The sequence below is a fragment of the Enhydra lutris genome, unplaced genomic scaffold (assembly GCF_002288905.1).
Source record: "Enhydra lutris kenyoni isolate GAN:26980312 unplaced genomic scaffold, ASM228890v2 scaffoldscaffold6, whole genome shotgun sequence".
Lineage (NCBI taxonomy): Eukaryota > Metazoa > Chordata > Mammalia > Carnivora > Mustelidae > Enhydra > Enhydra lutris.
This window is the reverse complement of record NW_019154090.1, coordinates 44,676,019-44,699,895: the sequence shown is the minus strand read 5'-3', so window position 1 is coordinate 44,699,895 and position 23,877 is coordinate 44,676,019. Positions and strand designations below refer to the sequence as shown.

At 40.5% G+C, this 23,877-nt stretch overlaps 1 protein-coding gene across 1 annotated transcript in view; it reads right to left on the bottom strand.

The window, feature by feature from the left end:
- Window positions 1–23,877, bottom strand: part of LOC111141643 (cilia and flagella associated protein 61) — a 280,919-nt gene that overhangs the window by 73,340 nt on the left and 183,702 nt on the right. The window contains exons 20-22 of the mRNA XM_022494366.1: window positions 22,440–22,614; window positions 10,726–11,018; window positions 628–955 (exon numbers count right to left, since the gene is read on the bottom strand). Coding sequence (XP_022350074.1) covers window positions 628–955; window positions 10,726–11,018; window positions 22,440–22,614 — 796 coding nt within the window. The remainder of the gene's footprint in view (window positions 1–627; window positions 956–10,725; window positions 11,019–22,439; window positions 22,615–23,877) is intronic.

Here is a 23,877-nt window from a genome sequence, read left to right as displayed (position 1 = left end):
CCATCAACCTCCTGGAAATGAACTTACAGTTTCATAAATAGCATTTTGTGGTGGAAGGTCCACAATATTCAAAGACACTACTTTCAGTGATATTTCTCATCAGCCAAACACGAAGAAATCCTGTATTACTCATATGATGATCTCCTTAGGGGTCAATATGGCTTAAGGGATGGAAGTGGACTGTTTTTACAGTTGTGAATTGTTTGGTTTATTCATATAGATAAAAGGCCAAGGCCTGGGGTGCTTGGAATGGTCTCCTTATCTCTGAGCTTATAGTGGGAACAAAAATTCGGCAAGATGTCCGGGCATTGCCCCACTAACCAGTTGTGGTTAGTTTGAGCAAGTTACTGATTGTTCCCAGTGTCTCTTTATGTATCTGTAAAATGGGGACCACAGTTATGGTGTGATCCATACTACATGCTCAAAATACAAAGGACCACAATAAAATGCCAGGTCATTAATAAATGTTTAAAAATGAGACTGAGCCCTCCTCTGTCTCTGTGCAAACCCACTGAGACAGAGGAATCTCCTCACCAAGCCCAAGAGAAACATGGAGGGCTGCCCTAAGCACTGATCCAGATCCATTGGGTGGCTTCATCAGAAGGAAGAAGGTGGCCTACTACACACCTTGGATCTTGGCTCCCTTGTACATGGGGATGAGTCGGTCAAGATCAGCCGGTGGCTCAGTCACAGGTTCAAGGGTTGGGTCAAAGAGAGTGAGCATAGCTGCTGCCAGCTGAAAGCCAATTTCTTTGGAACTGAAGTTGCTGTGAGTCCACTCATTTGAGTAATATTTATTGGAGAATTTGGTGAGGGAGCCAGCAGCTCTGATGGCTATGTCATTGGTGTGGAAGTTGGTATCAATCACAAGTCGGCCATCATAGACAAGACATGCATCATTGAGTGCTTTAAATGTTTCATAATCCACATTCTTCTCACAGAAGCTGAAGAACATCTACAAAGCAAAAACTTACATTATTACTCAGTTATCACTCTTCATTCACTGTCAAGAGTGTGAATGGTCTGCAGAGCCCCTTATTATTGGGGGCATACAAAAAACCAAACCAAACCAGCAACAACATTTAATCTACTAAAATGTCATAATGGTATGGGGTGTGTGTATGTGTGTGTGTGTGTGTGTGTGTGTGTGTGTGTGTGTGTGTGTGTGTGTATGCAGAGAGAGACAGAGAGAAAGAGGGCAAGAGCCTGTCTTTGGTATGAAGAACAAATTAAGATACCTAATATCACTCTTTTTTGTAACCACTCAATTTAGACATCCATGAAGAGAAGAATGCCTGATGATGGAGTATATCTCAGAAAAGTAATTTTTTTCCCCTATAAGGAAGTTGACATCCATAAAGACACTACTTTCCCCTCATTTGCCTACATTTTTAATAGCTCTATCTCAGCCTTCCATTTTCCTTTTCCTGTGTCTGACACTTAAGTCTCTCTAGTTTCCCTCCTGGGGTCACCTCATTCAGTCTCAAGTCTTCAGAGTGCCTCATTCCTGCCTTTTTAAGCCCAGAAAGCCCACCCTTGAAGAATGGTCCTGAGAGGACGAGAGCCTCATTCAGCCTCAGTATCTACCAGGTCTGGTCTCCTGCCTTGCCCTGGCATGGAGACAGTCATGCAGTAAATATTTATAGTGTGCCTACCCTATGAAAGGCACTGTGCCATAGAAGGGCCCAAAACACACCTGCATACTCCTTAGAAGTGACCTGTATGTCCCCTCTATTTTCTGCCCAAATTTCAATGCTATCCTGTGCTTAGCTGGATATCTTCTTCCATAGTGATGCTGAAAGTCATTAAGGTAGTCCAAGTTAGATGTTTTTAAGTCTTCACTTGTCATTGAAGTAGTTTAGTCATTTTTATCTTTACCTAAATATAGTTTGCCACCTTATTAAAAGTCTGCTAAAAAATGAACATATGACATGGGTCCTCATCCTTACTGACAGACATCATGCTCCCTGCTTCCTTCACACGCCTGTTTATGCACCTCACTCACCTATTACATACAGACATTGTCTGTCTTGGGCCAGAGATACTTCTCTTCCATATCCTTTCTCTGTGCCCATGAATGGTGCATGAAAGAAGAATGATCCTGCAGTGGCTACTGCAGTCATGGGTGACTATATACATTTAAATCCAAATTAATTAAAATTACACATAATTTAAAATCCCGATCCTCAATTGTAGTATCTCTTTCAAATGCCCAAAATCTATAGGTGGTTCGTGGCTGCCATACTGGACAGCACAGATATAGACCATTTCTATCGGTTCTATTGGACGACGTCAGACTCGGATCCATCATCTCTGTGATGTCCTTTGTTCTCCCCCAGGGAGCTCCTAGGGCCATTGCCCTTTTCCCTGTTTCTATTCCTTCAGCTACCTAACCCTATCCCAGTTACATCCTAGGCAGCTTCCTCAAGTCTCTTTAGAACTTGTCCTGTTTTATAACACTTACTCAGTGACCACAGGAAAATACATCTTTCTGAGTTTTTCTCTGACTCTGGATCTTTCTGTCTCTCTACTCCTCTTTTTTCTCTCTTCCATTCTGTTCCCATCATTATAAAAATAGATCTCCTAGTCATATAATAATATGGAAAGCCATTTGATTTGAATTGAAATTATACATGAAAAAGATTACCAACAACCTCTTGAGCCCCTGAAAATACTCAGGAGCCCCCTTTAGCATCCCCACAAACATTCTTCTACCTATCCAGTTTTTTCCTAATTAAACCCACTTTTAATTAAGTTGCATGTTAAATATATTATCACTTATTTACCCAGATTTTAAAGATTATTGGTACTGCAATTGCATTATATTGTTTTGGTGTAAGCATTCACAAATTTGTCACACTAGGAATTTCATAGGAGTTTGTGAACCAGACTAAAAACTGAATAAGCAAATCTAACACAATTCGAGGGAACATGTGTTCTAAGTTACAAACCTCTCAATGCAACTCATGCACTCCTTTAATGTCAACTTAACATTATAATACTGGATAAAAATACAAAGTAGAAATATCTGGCCACACTGATGTTGTTCTGAATGAATATTTAAGGGTACTTGTATTTATAATTCTGATTAGGGAGAACAAAACTCCCTAGTTAGCAGATCAGGAGTCAGTGATCTGATAAACCTCATACATTATGCATTTACACAAACTTCCCATGTTAGGCTCAAGAATATCTTGGTGAAAAGGATAAACACGGAGTTTATAATATAATTGGAGAGATGGACACCAACAAAATCACCACCTTGACAAGGATTTCAGACTGTGATGAATGCTGTATAGAAAAAGGAGACAGCTGGCTGGAGGCTGGGGCGTCTGGGGAGCACCCAGGAGGCACTACCTCTGGGTAGAAGGAAGCAAGGTATTGACGTGAGTTCAAAATACCAGCTCAAGAGTTCTGTTTCTGGTATAATGATATAATCCTCTCAGACTAATCCTCTAACCAATATAACTATAAATTCTGGTCAAAGTACAAAAACTACTACCCAAAGATTTCAATGAGCATTTAAAAGGAGATAGATAAAAAAAAAATAATAAATAAATAAAAGGAGATAGATGGTGTAGGGCAGTAGACACTTGGAACAATGATCAGAAGGAGGATAATTTTCCTCATTTTGGTGGAAAGAGGATGGACTATAGTCACTTTATATGCTAGTAGAAGAATAAAGATAGTAGAGGAAAGAGTCAGTGAACTCGAAGTTACATCCATAGAAATGACTCAATGTGAAGAATAGAGAGAGAAGATACAAAGAGATTAAAACAAAAGAATAGGGCCTTAAGGAGTCATGCAACAATAAGAAAAAGTCTAATAGATGTTATTAGAGTTCCAGAAGGGGACTCTCGAGGAGAGGAAAGAAGAATGAAGCAAGAAATAATGGCCAAGACCTTGCTGAAATTTAGCAAAAGTTATAAGTGCATGGATTCAAGAAGCTCAGTGAATGAACTCCAAACAAGATAAATTCAAGAAAAACCATGCTTTGAGACAAAATAAACACAGAACCCCCAGAGCATCAAGCTGCTGGAAACTGAAGATAAAGAGAAAATTCTGAAAGCATCCAGGGGGAAATGATACATTAAATACAGGGAAACAATGGTTTGAATGATGACAGATTTCTTAAATCAAAATTTTCTATGTCAGAAGATGATGGAAAAAACATCTTCGAAATGCTGAAAGGAAGAAAAAAAAAAAACCTCTTAGGCCATGATTCTATATGTAGTGGAAATATCTTTCAAGGACAAAGGCAAAATAAAGACATTTTCAGAAAGAGGAAAGCTAGAGAATCCATTGCCATCTGACTTGCAATTGTATGTGCTCTAGAAGGCATTCAGGGTAAAAGGAAATTATATTGGATGGAAATCTGGATCTTCAGAAATGAAGACAGAACAATAAAATTGGAAAATACCTGGTTAAGCATAAAAGTCTGCTTTTCTTCTTAAATTCTTTAAAATATGTATGACTGTTTAAAACAAAATTTATACTTTTGTTGGTTTTTCAATGTGTGTAGATACATGTCAAATGTAACAGAAAAAGCTGTCCAGAAAGTGGGGAGAAGGGACCTGTACGGTTGCAAGGTTTTTATATTTTATGTGAAATGGCACAATATTTTTATTTACTTATTTATTTTGACACACACACAGACAGACAGAGAGAGAGAGAGAGAGAGCAAGAGAGGGAATACACACAGGGGGAGTAGGAGAGAGAGAGAAGCAGGCTTCCCATTGAGCAGAGGGCCAGGGACAGAGCTCGATCCCAGGACCTCAGGATCATGACCTGAGCTGAAGACAGATGGTTAATGACTGAGCCACCCAGGCACCCCTGAAATGGTACAATATTAACTCTAACTAGATGTAAAAGATTACTGATATATATTATAATCCATAGAGCAGCTGCTAAAAAATAAAATAAGATATACACCAGAGGCCAACTGAAATAAAGCACTAAAAAAATACTCTAATTTTCAAAAAGGAGGCAAAGGGGAATAGAATAACAAAAAACAAAGGAGACAAACAATAAACCAATACCAAAATGGCAGACCTAAATCTAACCACATAAATAATTACATTAAATATTTGTCGTATAAACACTTTAATTAAAATGCAGAAGGAATAGAAAAGCATGGGGTAGGCAGATTTCTAAGCTGGTCCCCAAGATTCCCACCCCTCCCTTTGAGTGTGAGCATGAACTGGGACTGTGATAAGATGATCACCCCCGTGATTAGGGGGTGTTCTATAGCATAGTTGACTTTAAGATATGCTCTGTGGGTCTGACCTAATCAGGTGAACCCTTTAATAGACACTAGGCTTTTCCTGAAGAAGATCTGAAGTGTGAGAGGGATGTGACAAGAGAGAGACTCTCTGTTGCTGGTTTGAAGGTGGAAGAAGCCATGTGGCAAGGAATGTGGACGGCCTTTCAGAATGGAGAGTGGACCCTGCCTGAGCAGCAAGGAAATAGGAACCTCCCGTCCTCAGCAGCAATAAACCAAATTCAACCACAGATCCAAGCTCCAGATAGAGCGCAGCCTGGCGGACACCTTGATTTCAGCCTTGAGAATCCCTGAGCAGAGAAGCCAGTTACACTGTGACTTCCAGCCTGCAGAGCTATGAGCTAACAAATGGATGCTGCTTTGTCAAACTTGTTACGGCAGCAATAAAAATGTTAACAAAATCTACTTTATGATACCTTGAGAGGCACTTTAGATATAAGGACATGGTAAGTAAATAGATGGAAAAAAATAAACCATGCAAACAGTAAATATAAGAAAGATAGCAGATAAAGTGAACTTTAAAATAAGGAATATTTGGGGCGCCTCGGTGGCTCAGTTAAGCATCTGCCTTTAGCGTAGGTCATGATCCCAGGGTCCTGGGATTGCACCCTGCATTGGGCTTCCTGTTTGGCAGGAAACCTGTTTCTCCCTCTCCAGCTTCCCCTGCTTGTGTTCCCTCTCTTGCTGTCTCTCTCTCTCTGTCAAATAAAAAAATATATATATTTTTTTAAAAATAAGGAATATTATCAGAGTTAAAGGAGCACATTTCATAATGATCAAAAGCACAGCGAATGAGGCAGATATGACAATTAGAAATGTTCATGTTCTTAATAACAGAGCCTCAAAAAGAGCAAAAATTAACAGAAGGGAGAAGTAGAAAAATCCCACAACAGTAGTAAGAGATTTTAATATCTCTCTTGGCAATCGATAGAACTAGACCATAAATATCAGTAAAGACAAAGAAGATCCAAACATTACCGCCAACCACATGGAACTAATTGTTACTTTTATATGTGGAATCACTATGTTGTACACCTGAAACTAATGCAGCATCATTGTGTGTCAACCATATTTCAATTTACTTCAATTTCATATTTCAATTCACACTATATCCAACAATGGCAAACTATATATTCTTTATATGTTCACAAGGTTAGTCCATATGCTTGGATATAAAATAAGTCTAAATAAACCATAAAGGATTAAAATCATACAGAATATGTCTCTGACCACAATGATATTAAATTTAAAATCAACAAAAATATGACATCTAAGAATCACACACTTCTGGATAATCCGAGGGTCACAGAAGAAATCATAGGGAGATTAGAAAATATTTTTTGAGCCAAATGATAATGAATACTCAACATATTAAAACTTGTGGGATACAGCTAACACAGAAGAAATTAGCTTTAAATGTGTATAGAAATAATGGCTTAAGGTTCTACCTTAAGGAACTAGGAAAAGGGCAAAGTAAATCCAAAGCAAGCAGAAGGAAATAATTGTTAAAAGCAGAAATCAATGAAAAGAGAAAACTGACAGACAAGAGGAAATTAATAGACTCGAAAGCTGGTTCTTTGAAGAAGGTCAATAAAATCAGCAAACATCTAGCTAGACAGAAAACTTCAGACAGTTCTGTGTCTCTCTTCTCTCTCTCTCATCAGCTGGACAGGGAGAGATTGAACACAAATCTCTAATACCAGAAATGAAACACAGGCTATGGTACAAATTTTAGACTTTAAATAGATAATATAAGAGTATATGAACAACTTAGTGCCAATACTTAACCAATATAAGTGAAATGGACAAATTTCTTGAAAAAAACAATATACCAAAATTGACATATGAAGAAGCAGAAAATCTGAGTAGCCTTAGAGCTAATGAAGAAATTGAATTCATCAAAAACCTTCCCACAACATAAACTCCAAGCCCAGATGGTTTCACTGGTTAATTCTATCAAACACTTGAGGAAGAAATAATACCAGTCTTACACAAATTTTTTCAGAAAACAGAGGAGGAGGAAACATTGCCTAAATTATTTTATGAGGCCAGCATAGCCCAAATAATGAAAACTTATAAGGACATTACACAAAACCAGAAAATTAACCAAGGAAAATTACACAAAACTAGGGAAAAAAAAGATGAAGAACCCTCATGAATATAGTTGTAAAATAGTTTCAAAAGCTCTTTAAACATTAGCAAATCAAATTCAATATAAAGAAGGATAATACATCATGAATGACTAGGGTTTATTACAGAAATGTAAGGTTAGCTGAACATTCTGAAACTCAATCCATGTAATTCACCCTATCAACATCACTAAGGAAAAAAGAATATGATCTTTTTTAATAGACATGAAAAAAATTTGACAGAATTCAATAATATTCATGATAAATCTTCTGAGCAAACTAAGAATGAAAGTTTACTTTCTTAGTCAGATAAAAGGGCACCAAAGAAAACCACACAGATAACCTCATATAAAGTGGTGAATGTCTAAAAGTTATCTTTTGAGATATGGAAAAAGGCAAGAAGTTCCATTTCCTACTTGCAGATAGTATATTTATGGATCTAGAAAGCAACTACTAGAACTAATAAGTGAATTTAGCAAACATCTCAGGATACAATGTTTATTTACAAAATCTACTGTATTTCATATACTAGTAGCAACAGTTGGAAAACAAAATTTTACAAACCCACTTGTAATAGCTCAGATACTGTGCAAAGGGAGATATATACCAATGCTCAATAAGCACATGAGAAGATGCCCAAACTCACTAATCATCAGGAAATCACAAATTAAAATCACAATGATACATCATATCATACCCACTAGAATGGCTAAAATTAGAAAAACGGATAATAGCAAGTGCTAACAAGAGTTTAGAACTACTGAAACTCTCATACATTGCTGATAGAAATATGAAATGATACAGTTACTTTAGAAAACAGTATGATGGCTTCTTTAAAAGGCAAACATTCACTGACCATATGACCTAGCCATTCTTCAGATGTATGGCTAAGAGAAGTGAAAATATGTCTACACAAAGATGTGCACAAGGATGTGCATAGCAACTGAATGAATAAACCAAATGTGATATAGACATGCAATGGAATACTACTTAGCAATGAAAAGGAACAAACGAATGCTACATGGAATAATACGGATGGATCTCAATACCATTATGCTGAGTGACAGGAGCTGGATACAAACTAGTACATAATGTATGATTCCGGTTGTAAAAATTTTAGCTTTAGCAGGTGCATATGCTTGTGACAACATCTGTTTAAGTTTACCAGTCCTGCTGCAATAGAGTATCATACACTGGGTAGCTTAAAATAATGGAAATCTACTCTGTCACAGTTCTGGAGATGAGATGTCTGAAGTCATGGTGTTGGCATGAACATGCTCCCTCCTAGAGCTCTATGGAAGACCCTTTGCTTGTCTTCCTAGCTTCCAGGGGTGGCCAGTGGTGCTTGCTGCTCCAAGACTTGCAGCTGCCATCACTTCATCATATGGCCTCTTTCCCCAAGGGTCTCCTCTGAATCAAACCTTTCTCTCCATAGACGGGCACCAGTCCTGAGATTCAGGGCCGTCTCCAATCCACTATGACCTCCTCTTTAGTTGATAACATCTATAATGATCCTATTTCCAATGAGGTCACATTCACAGGTCCTGGGGATTAGGACCCTATCTTTCTCGGGGGGTTGGGACAGAAGGCAACCCACAACACTGTGACCACAGTCAAGACAGTGAATGTATACATCCCCCCCACCAAAGTTTCCTAATGCCCTGACAGAGATGCTACTCAAAGCTGACAGTAGGAGGGTAGAAATCTCCTGCTGGTACCTACCGTTGGCCAAACACAGATGAACGTCAATGAGCAACCAGGGCTGGGCAATGTCACCTGCCAAGGCCGTTCCTTGTAGTGCAGAGCACGGTGGGGGAAGTGGGAGACTTTCCCTGGCTCTGTTTGCTTTAGGATGAAGTTTCAGCAGGAAGGTGTGTGAGATCTGAGGCAGCTGAGAGTATCTGCAAAATGTCTTTGCCCTGATTTCAATTTTGATCCAAATAGGGAAGTAAAGGCCCACAGGAGCTGCTGGAGACAGCTAGCTAGACTGCTCTCTCACAATTAGGACAGAGCCTAAGATCTAGCAGGTGTTCAGTGAATACTTGTGGAATGAATGAATAAAAACATGTGCGAAAGAGCAGAATGCAAAGTTTCCATAGATTATCAGGATAGAATCAGGATAGAATGAAGGATTTCAGAGAAATTTCTTTTGTGCTGGTGGTCTGCTTTGAGCTCCCGTCTAGACAGACTGTGGGGCAGGCAGGGGATGAGGGTTACCTTCATTTACCTGTGGGGCCTTGAGTCAGAAGATGTGACTTAGGTAAGGGATTGCTATGAGCCCCCAATGACTTCCCCCAACCAGTTTGCCCACTAAATGTGGCTAGCATTCTTTACCACAACCAATAACAGCCCAGCCCCATATTCACACTGAACTCAGCCGCCCTTTTGTAAAGGGTCTCCTGCTTCTCTATTAGATTGACTGGTCCTGTCCCTCTCTCCCCCTCTGCTGGCTTCTGCTAACCTCCTGGCTGGCAAATCTGAGGACATGTGTTGTAAATCAGGCTATTACACACCTGAGAGAAAAGTTCTTCTCTGGAAAGATGATAGGTAGATAAGAGACAGTGAAAGAGAGAGAGAGAGATCTTCTAAGTCTCTATTCATGCGGGAGAAAACCCTATTGCTGTTACAGGAGTCTTACAAAGTTAATAGCAGCATAGAATTTGGGGCCCTTCTGAACTGGGTTGGGAGCCCAACATACCACTGACTTGGGGTCAGAGTGTTCTCATCTGTAAAATGGGGATGCTTTCCTTTACAGGGCTGTTTTGACTAGGTGACAGAATATACTGCAAGCAAGCAGCATGGTGCCTGAGACACGGTGAGTCCTTGGTCAAGGTCAGTTAGCACTCTTCAAACCTTTGACACTCCGGCCATGAAGAGGCAGGGTCTAATTCTCTTCCCCTTGGATATGGGCAGGTGATACAGTTTCTCTCTCCCACTTGCTCTTAGAACCAAGCCACCTGGCCAAGATGAAGCATTCTGGACAAAATCTCAGCTGAAGCCGGACACGGGGATGAACTTGACTCCAGGCTCCACCCACAATCTGACTTCAGCCACATTAGAGACCTCAGGTGAGAACTTCCCAGCTGGGTCCCCTCCAACCCCAGCACGGAGAGATAATCATAATAAATGACTGGTGTTTTATGCCGCTAAGTTTGGGGTGGCTTGTCGCTCACCAAGAGATCATCTGAACCATTAGAAAAGAAAAGCCAAAACCTGTGGCTGTAAATCCCCCGCGGGCCATCTCTCAGACCCCACATCCGGGACAGGTGCCGGCTCTCCGCGGGTGGCGGGTGAAGTCCACGGAGACCTACTTACGGAGCACGGAAGTCTGAAAGGCTTGGTGGGCGTGGTGAAGCAGGCGCTGTGAATGGGGTCCGGGTACCGGCCGTCGTTCCACTGAGCCAGGAGCGCGTCGCAGTAAATGGTCACCCCCGCGGCTCTGAGCGCGTCCTGCGCCGCGCTCTCCACTGAGTAGTTGTTGAAGCAGGTGATGGTGGAATTGGACGGGGGCTGCACCAGGTGGATATAGGAACCCCTCACACCGATGTTTAAGAGCGTCTCCACTGTCGTGTAAGTGTCAATTGTATTCCCATAGACAATGACATTCCCTAGAGAAGGGGGGAAATGCTAAGATATACGGTTGAAACAACAACAACAAAACCAACAACCTTCTTAGTCAAATGCTAATGATGCCGAATTGTTCCCTATAACCTTCTCCTCCTTTCAGCTGCGGGAAGCCAGTGGTGTAACCTAGCAACGGTGACCAAGATAATTTAGTAAAGAATTGGCACAAAACATCCCACAAAGTAGTCAAGTACTTTTAACACAGAAGTAGGACATTCATCTATGGTCCTGTAATTTGAAAGTTGAAATTATGCTAAATGAAGCCATCTGGAAGAAAACCTTTTATCTGGTCTTTGTTCCCTAGTTGCTACACTTATTAAGGAAAAAAAAATTACTGAAGTTTGCAGTATTTGCAAGTTCTGCGTAAATGATGAAAAGGATACGTAAAAAAAAAACCACACACACATAGTCGTAGACATGATGGCACAGGTATTTTAATATTTGAGTGTTGAATTGGGTTGATTTCATGGAAATATTTCCCTTTTTTAAGATCTAAAGGCTAGAACATTCTGCTTTTCAGTGGACAATTTAATGAGGATTCAGATTCTGACTTTTTAGATTTAAGGAGTCAAGACCTGGCAAAAGGGATGGCAGGGTATTCTTTCAGTCGGTAAGAATGAAATCACAACATAATCTTGAAAGATTTCCCCTGTGTAAGAGCATTTAGATGGTAATAGTCTAAACTACTTAGTTCTTTTCTGAAAAATATTACAGAAATAATTACAAATGTTATTCTACTAATTTCATCAGTTTTAAGATCAAACTACCAAATGAATGAAATGTATTACATGCCAATTATATGCTATTTTTGACACTGAATTGGCATTTTTACCTTTTTACAAGGGAACCGCTGTAGACTCACTAGTCAGGCACCTTGTAACAATTTTACGACAAAATGATAGATTCATTGAAAATCTCTTTTTTTCCCTCTTTATGAAATGGTATTAAGAGAAATTCTACAAGGCAAAATAAATGGCAAGTGTATTTTTTTGATTTGGTTGAATAAATGACGCAAAAATTTATTTCCATCTAAAACTGAAAGGTGTAATGGCTTGCTTGTCTCATTTGCTTAGGGAAAAAAGGAACTGGAATAACTTTCAGATTGCTTCTTTGAGGGTAACAGCATCTAGAAAGTTCTCCCATACTTCCTGTTGCCCAAATATGGAATGGCAAGAAGGCTCCAAAGCCGGGGGTAGGTCCTTTCTTCCTGCCTTCACTAGGAGGCTCTAATTTTGTGGCTATGATTCCCTCTCTATTCAGAGGCTCTAATGCAGCATTCCTTGGTGGGCTGCATTTTCCTTGGCTGAAAGAGTCAACATTTTGCTTAAATTACTGAGGCTTCCACCTGCTGTGAAACATGCATCATAGCTGTCTGGCACAACAAAGAATCAGCCTGCCAGGGAAGCCGAAACTTGAACCTGAAACTGTCAAAGGCTTGAGGTCTTCTGCCCTTTTAAAATATGCATGTCAAAACAACATTCATTTTCAGGGAAACAAATTTAAGCATTTAGGCTCCCACACAATTCAGAGTTGAAGATTTTTCCAGTCTCTTTCATGTTAGTTTCTAGTAACCATACTGTGAGATGGGCTTTATCATGAGAGGCTTATGGAAACCAGGGCAAACGCGATGTTGCCCAGGACTATCTCGCAGGGGTTGCCCCCAGATTGCAGGCAGCTGAAGAGGACATTGTTTTTCACCTCGAAAGGTAGCATAATTTATAACATCTCTCATATTTAAATTAGATGTTTAATATTTTAAATAATTTAAAATTTTAAATGTATCGATAGGTATTCTAACTTCAGAATAGATTTATTTGCCGATCTTGAAAGAAGGTGTAATGGCTTCAGTTTGAAACAAAATCCACCCCTCCCTTGAAGACTTTGGTCATCCTAATAGTTGCAATAATGCTGCATCACAAACCACCCCAAGACTCCGGCCTACTGTTGTAGGTCAGCTCGCACAGGGGCACACTGGCTGATGACAACTCATCAGACTCCACACTGTGATTGGATCGGGCCTGCACCATGTTTCATTCTCCTTGGACCAAGAGATACCTAAGGCCCATTCTATTTACGGAGAAAGGCAGGGGGACAGGACAGCAAGAGCAACTGCTCACTTTTCAAGCCTTTCTGTTCAGTAGAAGGTGCACTAACATTCCACCAAGCAAAGCAAGTCAGAAGACCAAGCACATGGCCAAAGGAGTGAGAAGCACACTCTGCCTGAGGTAGGAGGGCAAAGGGTGTGGCTATTTGCTGAACAGTAGTCCAAACTCTCACAGTCATCCTGGCCATTGGATAGATGCTTATGTGATGCCATCTAAAAGTTTTCATCCAAACATCTTTTATAAGATGGTTTACATATATTTCTCTCATTTCCCATATTAGAATAGAATCTCATTTTAATATAATCTTGTACAACATAAATAAGAACCTGTCACTGGTCAAATCCCATCTCTTCACAAATATAACAAGACCCAATGGGACGAAGTCAGCTCTGCCATTTCCATCTCTTGCCTTTTAAATGTTTGCCCTCTGGGGGGTGCTTGGCTGGCTCAGTCGGTAGAGCATGCAACTCTTTTTCTCAGGGTTGTGGGTTTGAGCCCCACATTGTGGGTATAGAGATTACTTAGAACAATAAAATATTTAAATGTTTGCACTCTCAGGGGGGATTATTCTTTCCATGATATTTGTGCAGTTGTGAGTTCTTTCTACATCATTTTCACTTTTACTCGGTAAAGAATTTTTAGAGTCCATTCGCGTTTATCTTGTGACTCCTATATACCAGGCACAAGGCCAGGCAATTTGGTACACAATCCATTATTACTTTCATCTTCATCAGTAACAACAGCATAGGCTATAGAGTTGTGAATCTCTATGTTGTACACCTTAAATTAATGTAACATTGTGTGTCACCTGTACTCAAACACACACACAAAAATAATATTTAGAGCTGTTACCAATAACATTGGCTTCACTCAAATGCCTGGAAAATAATTTTTTGACAAGCTAACAGCAAAAATAGAAGCATGGACATAATTCATAGGATAAGCAAAAGTCTTATGTTTTGGGGACTCTCTCAGAATAAACCTAGTAGAAAAAGATGTTGATTATTGATTTATTTCAGGACAAATATCAACCTAGGTGTAAAAACATGATAAAATATATTTATAGAAGTAATTTTCTAGCATGGTTGGGATAGAACTAGTGCTTTTGAAGCTCCCATGTCAAGATCTTACCACAGCTTGTGGTTGTGCCTTGATCTAGGCAGATGTCCAGCCTCCACCCGGGGTGAGGCCCCAGGGGGCCCATGGTAGCCTCTCCCTTTCCTTCCTTGTACTCACCACAGTCTACATGCCTAAGACTACCTGTGAGGTGACCTCAAGTTGGCCCTGCCTTCCATGTTACCCCTGGACCCTTGAATAGTACGTCACCTACCATGGGTATGACAAACCATTTCCTGACTAGGCACATGGAAGAATGTTTGAGGTTTATCATACTGTTGATCATAAGTTAATTGGGTCTTACTTTTGTGCCCTCTAAAATATTTTTTGAAGAACAACCTTCCTGTGGCCAGATTTTCCCATTATATATTTCTACTCGGTATTCACCTATAAAGTTGGCACTACTTCATCCAACCACAGGATAAACTGTATACCTGAGACTTGTAAGACAGAAATAGGTTTCCCTTCACAATGTTAGATCTGGTTATTAGGTTTCGAGTAAGACTCCCCAAATCCTACATAATCTTAAACATAACCAAAATTGTGTGTGCCTACAACACAACAGTATAAAATAACACTTCTGCCATATTGGTACACTCTTAAACCCAAGGAAATAAAAATGTTTTATGGGAAAGTTAACCCTTGTATAACATGTTGTGACAGTTGGGTCAAGTTTTAGCTGAATCAAAGAGGCAAAATGAGGAAACAGGAAATGGAGAGAGAAAAAAGAGGGGGCAGAGAGACAGAAGAACAGAGAAAGCCTTGGAGATACAGACTTCCTTTGATCGTTGGGTATGCAAGAAGAAAGAGTTTTAAAGTAGGTGAAACACAGTGGTTGCCAGGGGAAGGGAGAGGATGGGTGAACTGAGCCATGGATAGTAGCAGAGAAAAGGGCTTTTCCTGTGGGAGATGCTGGGTCTGACAGCTTTTTCCCACCCAGAATATATGAGATGGGGTGAATGGGGTTCCATTAGTGCCAAACATCCTGATAACTGGACAGAGGGGTGAGGCAGCCCCAGGTTATGTGGGACCGATGATATATATAGATGTATGAGATGCTTTTTAATGTCAGATAACTTCAGTTAGCCAGAGATTTACTTTAATGATGAATTTCTACCACTTAGGTGTTTTATAACTCATTCAGCCTTTGCAAATGGTTAAAAGGAGGTAACACATTGCAGGGGCCTCCTTCACGTAACTGGGATATCATATACATTCTTCTGACTTTTCTATGCATAAGTGATGCAAATAGAGTGGGAAAGCTGGGGATTACCCCTGCCAATCAGTTTTATGCTAAAAAAATCTGGCCATTGTCTTCCCCACAGCTCAGTTAATCTAAGGATATGAAATAACCCGTTTTTGCACTTGATCTGATAGGTGACAGAGGTACCATGGTGGGCTGCCCTGCTCTGAAATGGCAAAAGGGATGGGATGATTAGAATAGTCTGGGTGAATTTTCAATAAAGGCTCATAGACTACAGCCATGCCGTTTTCATGGAAGTCCAATTTTTGTTGTTTCTTTTAGGGAATCAAGGATGCATTGCTAAGGTTACAGATCTGAAACAGGAAACAGCACAAGGAGGGCACCAGCACAAAGAGGACCCTATGGAAGCTCCAGAAATGAAGGTTGGCAAGAGGAGCACGCAGTCATTCCCTTGCAGATAACCTGCAGCCACCTTCCTGGTGAAATGAACATGGGAGCTGCCAGAGGAGAGTGGGGGTTTTGGTATTGACAGCCCAGCTGGGGAGAAGGAAAGTGAGGTCTCAAATCACCCTCTGCAAGCCATTAGCTCTTCACCCCAGATCAAAAAAGCACTAAGACTTGTCACTTAAAATGCTGGCAGAAATGGAAAGGTGATCTTCTTGCTTTTTGATACATGCTCTTTGAAGTTATAAATGAATACACTCTCAACTTCGATTGTGATCACCAAGGTAAGGCAATGACCTTTTAATATTTCAACTACCATAATGCACCTAGATTTTGGAGGTTCTTCAATTAATCTTAATCAGAGGGGAAATGAGGCCAGTTTCATCATCCTAATTCCTGGAGGAGATAAATAATAGTTTCAGAAGCTAGAAAATTTACTAATATTTATTTCTTTAAAAGATTTATTTATTTGAGAGAGAGTGAGAGCACGGGTGTGGGGCTTCAGAGGGAGGGAGAGAGAGAATCTCAAGCAGACTCCCTGCTGAGTTCTGAGCCTAATGTGGAGCTCAATGCTGGGGCTCGATCTCATGACCCTGAAGTCATGACCTGAGCCAAAATCAAGAGTTGGACACTTAACCAACTGAGACACCCAGGTGCCCCCAAAATTTACCAATATTTAAAAGTAACATGGCAGGGCACCTGGCTGGCTCAGTCAGTTAAGCATGCGCCTTCAGCTCAGGGCAAGATCCAAGGGTCCTGGGATCCAGCCCCATATTGCGGTGGAGGGGGGTGGGGGTGGTCCCTGCTCAGCAGGGGGTCTGTCTCTCCCTTTCCCTCCACCACTCCCCCGCCTGTGTTCTCCTGCTCTCTCTCAATCAAATAAATAAATACAAATCTTAAAAAAAAAAAAAAAGTAACATGGCTTTATAGAAATGAAATGCTTAAGGTGATCTCCCTGTTAAGTTCAAAAAATAAAATATGGTTTTAATTTTTTAAGACACAATTTGCCCTAAGAGTAATGGAACAACCTTTTAAACAGTTTTTTCAGTAGATGCTAAAAAAGTTATTTCATCCTTTTGAATTAAAGTGCTTTAATTTTAATTTTAATACTCTAAAGATGAAGGATTCTTAAAGATTTTATTTATTTATTTGACAGACAGAGATCACAAGTAGGCAGAGAGGTAGGTGGAGAGAGAGGAAGGGAAGCAGGCTCCCTGCTGAGCAGAGAACCCGATGTGGGATTCGATCCCAGGACCCTGGGATCATGACCTGAACTGAAGGCAGAGGCTTTAACCCACTGAGCCACCCAGGCGCCCCTAAAGATGAAGGATTCTTCAGGAAGAAAATCATGTTGTGAAATGAAGAAAAGGAAGAGATTTCCCGATTTAGTAGACTGGGCATGAAATCACACCTAAGTGTATGTATATGGTCTGTAGAAGAAGTCAAATCAGGATTTATGCACGCCGATACTGATATGCATTTTTTTCCTAGTTATTATATGTTTAAGGCTAGTGAAAACAAAAACGGTATGTTACATTTTACAATTTATGTATTTTTAATTATGTCTATGTGTATTTACATAGTCCATTGTATTTAACGAAGAATATTTCCCTTTTCCACTTCAAAAGAGACATAGAGTGATTATGTATGACCTCATTCATCCTCAGAATAGGCCCAAAAGATATGTTTTACTATGTTCTTCAGAAAACTGAGGACAGAAAGGTTAAGGATCTAGCTCTAGGTCACACAGCAAGTAGATGGTTCAGCAGAACTCAGACCTGCTGAGTCTGGTTTCAGAGTGCTCATACCACTCTGTTATATGTGTAACACACTTCTAAAAACAAAACAAAACAAAACAAAAAAACTCTAATTGGCATTTAATCTGTATAATTAACTTAGGCAAATAACTAGATAATGAAAGAATTTAAAATAGATATCATAGAATATTAGTAAATTATGAAATAAACATCCACTTAAAAAATATCATGTCCACAAATAGACCAGAGAATGTTCTTTTTATTTTTCATAAGTCAAAGCATAAGATTTCCATGACCCAAGCCTGACCTGTCTCATTTTGCTCTGCCAAATAAAAAGGGAAGATTGTATTAGATATAACATAACAAAGGCTTTGCTCAGTGATTCATGCACTGGAATTTTAATGTTATGCTTTTCCTAACAAACATGCTTTTAATAAGGCAGTAAACTATATTTAGCTAACGATGAAAATAATTGATCCATTTCGGGCCATTAAGGCTGTTTTATTTATTTATTAATTTTTTACTTTACTTTCATCTTACTTTTCATTTTCATGGAAAGTACAGAGGTAATAGCAGATGAATTTCAATTAGTTTCAATTAATGCCATAAACTGTTGTAATGCATTAGGTTGCCGGGTTCCATCTGAAACCCTCGTTGGAAACCTCCCAGTTTTGTTTGCAGTTGAAAGCAGCATTTGAGCCTGTGATGTCAGCTATTTTCCAGGACACCGGAGCAGTTCTAATAGTTTAGGATAATTTACATCTATAAGCCTAGCCGACTCCAGAGCCCAGAAAACTATTTCCTTCAGACCGGGCGAATTCCATCACAGAACCACCATTTCTCCTTTGGAAGCAGAGGCAGGCAGCAAAAAACAGTGAATGGGGGTGGGGGGAGGGGGGCAGGTGGACAGTAGTGATGTTTTGGGACCGTATCTGCAGTTTTAATGAGCAGAAATTCCAGAGTTGACTTCCTCCAACTCACCATTCATGGCTTCTGCTACCCAGCATCCACCTGTCCTTCTAGAACAATCCCATTACCATCCCCAACAAACAAGCCCCTCCCCTCAAGTCCTGGTACTTCAACCAAGTCAGGTCGGGGGTGTCCCGGGATTCAATGTGTGATTCCCTGATGGACTTGTAACCCAGTCATTGCCACAGAGACACAGGAGATTTTTTTCTCAGACTTTTGTAGGAAGGACCCTGTCCTCAGCTCTCTCCCGCCAGCCCTGCCATGAACTATTGAGAAAGGGGGAAATTAGCACTGCTAGAGCAAAGGCTACCTATCACGCAAGATGTCCACATTCTTCCTGGTGGTGTTATGGTGACAGGAAGAGGAAGCCAGGGCTGGCAGGTAGAGCGACGGCAATGGTACAGACACGCAGCCCTGCTCAGCTTTCATGAAGTGCCAGGCTTCCAGTTTCTAGCTTCAAACACCATCATCCCGTAACCGACTGGAGTAGAAAGTAGAAGTGTCCACAGCAGCCCACACCTGCCTGCATGGCTACACGGTCTTCCCCAACCTGCTCCTTCTGGATCTCTTTCTCCCTACTTAGATGGGGTGCCACGGACGGGAGGTTCACCTTCCTAAGGTGTTGTTTTGTGCACTGGTTATTCCTCTTCACTAGTTCCCCAACCCCTAAAAAGTAACCAGTTAAAGGACACCGGGGAGGCTCAGCTGGTTAAACGTCTGCCTTCAGCTCGCTCAGATCATGATCCCAGGGTTCTGGTATCGAGTTCTGCATCTGGATCCCTGCTCAGCACAGAGCCTGTCTCTCCCTCTGTCTGTTCTCCCCCTGCTTGTGCTTGCTCATGCACTCTCTCTCACTTGCTCTCTCTCTGATAAATAAGTAAATAAAATATTAAAAAAATAATAAAAAGTAACCAGTTAAAATTGGGCGTGGTCGGGCCCTGAGGTCTTCCACCAGCTGCTCTCCAAGAGTCTGTCCAATACAATTCACTCTCTGTTTACTTATCCTGCTCTTCTTTAAGGCTGAGCTCGATCCTCTTTCTCCAAACTTCAGTTTCCAGGACTCTCATGATGGACACCATGCCTCTCTACAACTGGACAGGCCCCTGGCCCTGAGGGATCTTGGGGGCATAGCAACAACCCCATCACACATAGCAGCAGTAACAGTAATGCCAACGGCAGTCTATATTATTGAACTCATCCTCTGTATGACAGACACTCTGTTCTGAGTTGAGCATGAAATAGCTTATTTATCTCATTTAATCCACACAGCAACCCATATGAGGTAGATAAGATCTGGAATGGGACTAATTCAATTCAAGTCTGAATAGGACTCTAATTGTGGAAAAGCTACGAAGAGAAAGAGCTTCCTTCAGGCAAGAGGTTAACAGTGTTCTTTCTAACTTTTCTTACAGGAGAAGTCATTTGAAAAGGAGAACCACGCAGACTTGAAAGAATCTGGCAAGGCTGAGTTTCCCCGATGTCTCCCAGAGCTCTGGGCCCAGCTTCTGAGAGTTAAGAGCACCTCCTTGAGAGATGCCCTGGGAATGGGAATGTCATTAGCACTAGACCTGGGGGAAATAGCTTATATTTAAGACAAGAAGCTCATTTCTACCCACTTCTTATCTTGGCTGTTCAGTGGCCAAAAGCAGGCCCGCAGAGGGGTTTTGTGCAGTGGCTGATGGGAGACATTCTTAAATCTTCCAAAAGCATTTATTTTCCTTTAAGCGGACAGCAGAGTGACACCACCTCTGAGAAGTAGTCAAGTCATCAGAATAGCACAGATGCTCTTCCCCCATCTGACAACCAAAATCATGGAAAAAAAGAAAAAGGAAACTGAAAGAGGGCACAGTGTTTGTTGCTCTGGGATTTCTAAATTCTCTGCCATAAACATTCAACCTCAATAATCTGCACTGTCACTTTCAAAGACTCCTACCCCCTCCTTTTTTTCGGGTCAAAATGCTCCTTCTTCCTAACATCAAAAATAGGCAATTGTTCGAAGTTAAAACACTGCATTATGCCAGGATTGGTGATAGTCCTAAAACACACTGTGTATTTTGTACTGAACCATGCATGGACTTTTGTGCTTTCGGGGAGTTTAAGTTACAATTGGAGGCCTACACGTGATGAAATGGTAATGATTTGTCACAAATCCTATGCATAAAAGCAGGTTCTGCAAACTACGTCTCATCAACGATTTTTGTAAATAAAGTTTTATTGAAACACAGCTTTGCCCATTTATTTATGTATTGTCTTTCTTGCTGTAATGGCAGAACTCAGTGGATCAGACACAGACCACATGACCTGCAAAGTCCAATATATTTGCTACCTGAACCTTTACTGTAAAAGTTTGCTGGTCTCCAAGTTAAGAATTATTTAAGTCTATTTAGGTTGCAGGGCAGTGATTAAAAGATGACTAAAATATTGAAACAGTTTTAAACACATACAGATGCAAAACTGAATATAATCCAAGTTCTGAGGGAAACAGGAAACATACTTTGACAAGTGTTAAATCTGAGTCTGGTATATATCTATATATCCCACCTCTACCCACAGGTTCCAGACACACTTGGTTTTATGAGTTATCTCTTGTCCAACATTTAGACCCTATTTCCATATTTCAGACCCTAGAAAAATACAGAAAGCTTCCAAAAAACCCTTGGTGAGACTAGCGTACCCTTAATTCCCCAAACTAGACATGTAAAGCTTATAAGAGAAAATTATAAGCCAATCTCACTTACGAATTTAGATCAAATAGGCTATAAAACATTAGCAAATTGAATCTAACAGTGCATTGATGGTCACGTGATACGTCTTTTTTTATTTTTAATGGACTAAATGTAGTAACTTAACAAAAAGTCAAATAATCCCTAAGTCTTCCACCCAAAATTAGAAGAATATGTATTTAATTTTAATGTTAATTATATTAATAACATAATTAAATAGTACTTAAATAAGTACATTAAAGAGATAAATAGACTTAATTTACATATGGATCCCCAGATGACAGGCTCTTAGTGTTTTTCACCTCCCCAGACCATACGGAACCCCAGCCTGGGGAGCTGTAGAAGCTAACTGAGTTGCCGAACCTCCCTGAGCTGTAGGCTAACAAAGCGGCTGCACTTGGGCATCTTCAAAAACTTGACTCCCAGGTTTCAATTAAGGACAAAGAGGTAGCCAGGCCCCATTCTGGTTGTCTTGCTAGTCAACCAATTTCAATTTAATCCAAGCAACAGAGAGGAATATGCTTGAGAAAACACTTTTGAGTGGCAGAGGCATTTGTTGAAATGGTTTACTTTCTCGTTTCAATTCAAAAAGTGGCATGCAACTCGAAAACGTGTGTTTGTGGGAAGGACTGTGCACACACCACCAAGAAAGAGAACAATGGATCAGGAAGGGAAGAAAAGAGCCCTTCCAACGCAGACCTTTCTTTTTTTCTTCTGAGGTCTTTTCGGCTTCACAAAAGGAGACATATTTTCCATATAATTGCTAAACATGTTTGCTTATTAAATTATTCTTTAATTAGTTAATGATTTTAGCCATGCTTTGCTCTTCGGATATTCATTTTGTGTAATAAAATAATTATAGATAATTAAACTATCTCGAGCCTTTTTCTTTCCCCCAGCAAACATGCTGGGTATCCAAAAATGACAACAAGTTGTAAATTAATCTGGAAAACAAAGCATGACAGATGAATGATTTGGTTGGAATTAATTAGGCACTAATTATATACTGGAACTAGATGAAGAATGAGACTCATTATAAAAATAAAAAGCGATTCTGCAAAGATGCACAGTTAAACAACATCCTTACCTTCTGTGATGATGGAGTTGCTCCTTATCCAACTCAGGGCCTTATAGCAATCTTCTTCATCGTTGAGAGTGAAATGATTGCAAGGAACTTTATCAGTGTATCTCTGCTTCCCGCTGTTTGGAATCTCTCTGTTTGTCATGTGTTGACTAATATCAGCCCCTGTAGGGCACGGGACCTGAGGTATGTTAGAGACATGCTTATTTTGGTGGTAGTAAGGGAAACACGGACACAGCAAGAAATACATTTGTGAATTTAATAAAATAAACCTAGCAATGTCTGATATAGATATGTCTTTTACGGTCATTAGATACAATCGGGTTTTAATTGAAAAATAAAACACAAAAATCAGGTGAAATGACCACTCAGAGACAACTCTTAAAAGACATCACTCTGGTTATCTAATGCCATATAATGAATTATTCTAAAATTCAGTGGTGCAAAAAAAAGACCATTTATGAGGATCACACATTCTGTAGGTCAGCAATTCAGATAAGGGCAAGCTGGAAGGTGTCAGAGACCTCAGCTGGGAAGACTTGTAGGTTGCAGGTGACTTGATGGCTGGGGGTTGGATTCATCTGGAGATAAACCATCTCACTCCTTTTTCCCCCCTCAAAAAACATGCCAGGTATTCAAAAATGACAGCAAGCTGTCCTTATATGTCCAACAATTGATGCTGGCCATGGACTGGGATCTTGGGGGGGATTGACCAGAGCAGCACATGTGGCCTCTCCATGCGTCTTGGGCTTCCTCACAACATGGCGCCTGGGTTCTGAGGGCAAGTGTCCTGAGGGAACAAGTACAGAGAGCTCCATGTTCTTTTCCAACCTAGTCTTCGAAATTGAGGAGTATCTCTTCTGCCCTGTTCTATTCATGGAGATCATCATCAAAGCCTGGCCAGGATCAGGGAGAGGGAACCTAAACTCCATCTTCATGCAGGAGTGGCAAGGCCATGGAAGGGCACATGGAATCGGATTTGACATAGCCATTTTTGGTAAAAACAATCTGCACAAAAGCAATATACCAGGGGCTGAAATCCAAGTGCACAGAGGGGTGAGTCAGAAAAGAAAATGAGGGAAGTAGACTACTATTTACTTACGAAAACTATAGAATTATTCTTCACTTTGTCAGAGAAATATTCTCCCTCTCCCTCTGTCTCTCGTCCTTCTTCCCTCCTTCCCTCTCCTCTCTGTTTCTGTTTCAACACACAGCCCTCCCAGTATAACTTCTGTTCTCTCCCTTTTGACACAGACATGAGTGGAAGCAGACACTTTCCTCTAGTACGGGAAAGCAACAGTAAAAACATAATAAAGGCTAACACTTGTCTTCAGTGTCAAGGGTACTGTGGCAAACTCGAAGGTTCCATGCCCTGGCCAGAGTCTGGTCAGAACTCAGCTCTGTACAGTTGGTGCCAGGGTAGAGTATGGGTTCAGTGTGGCCA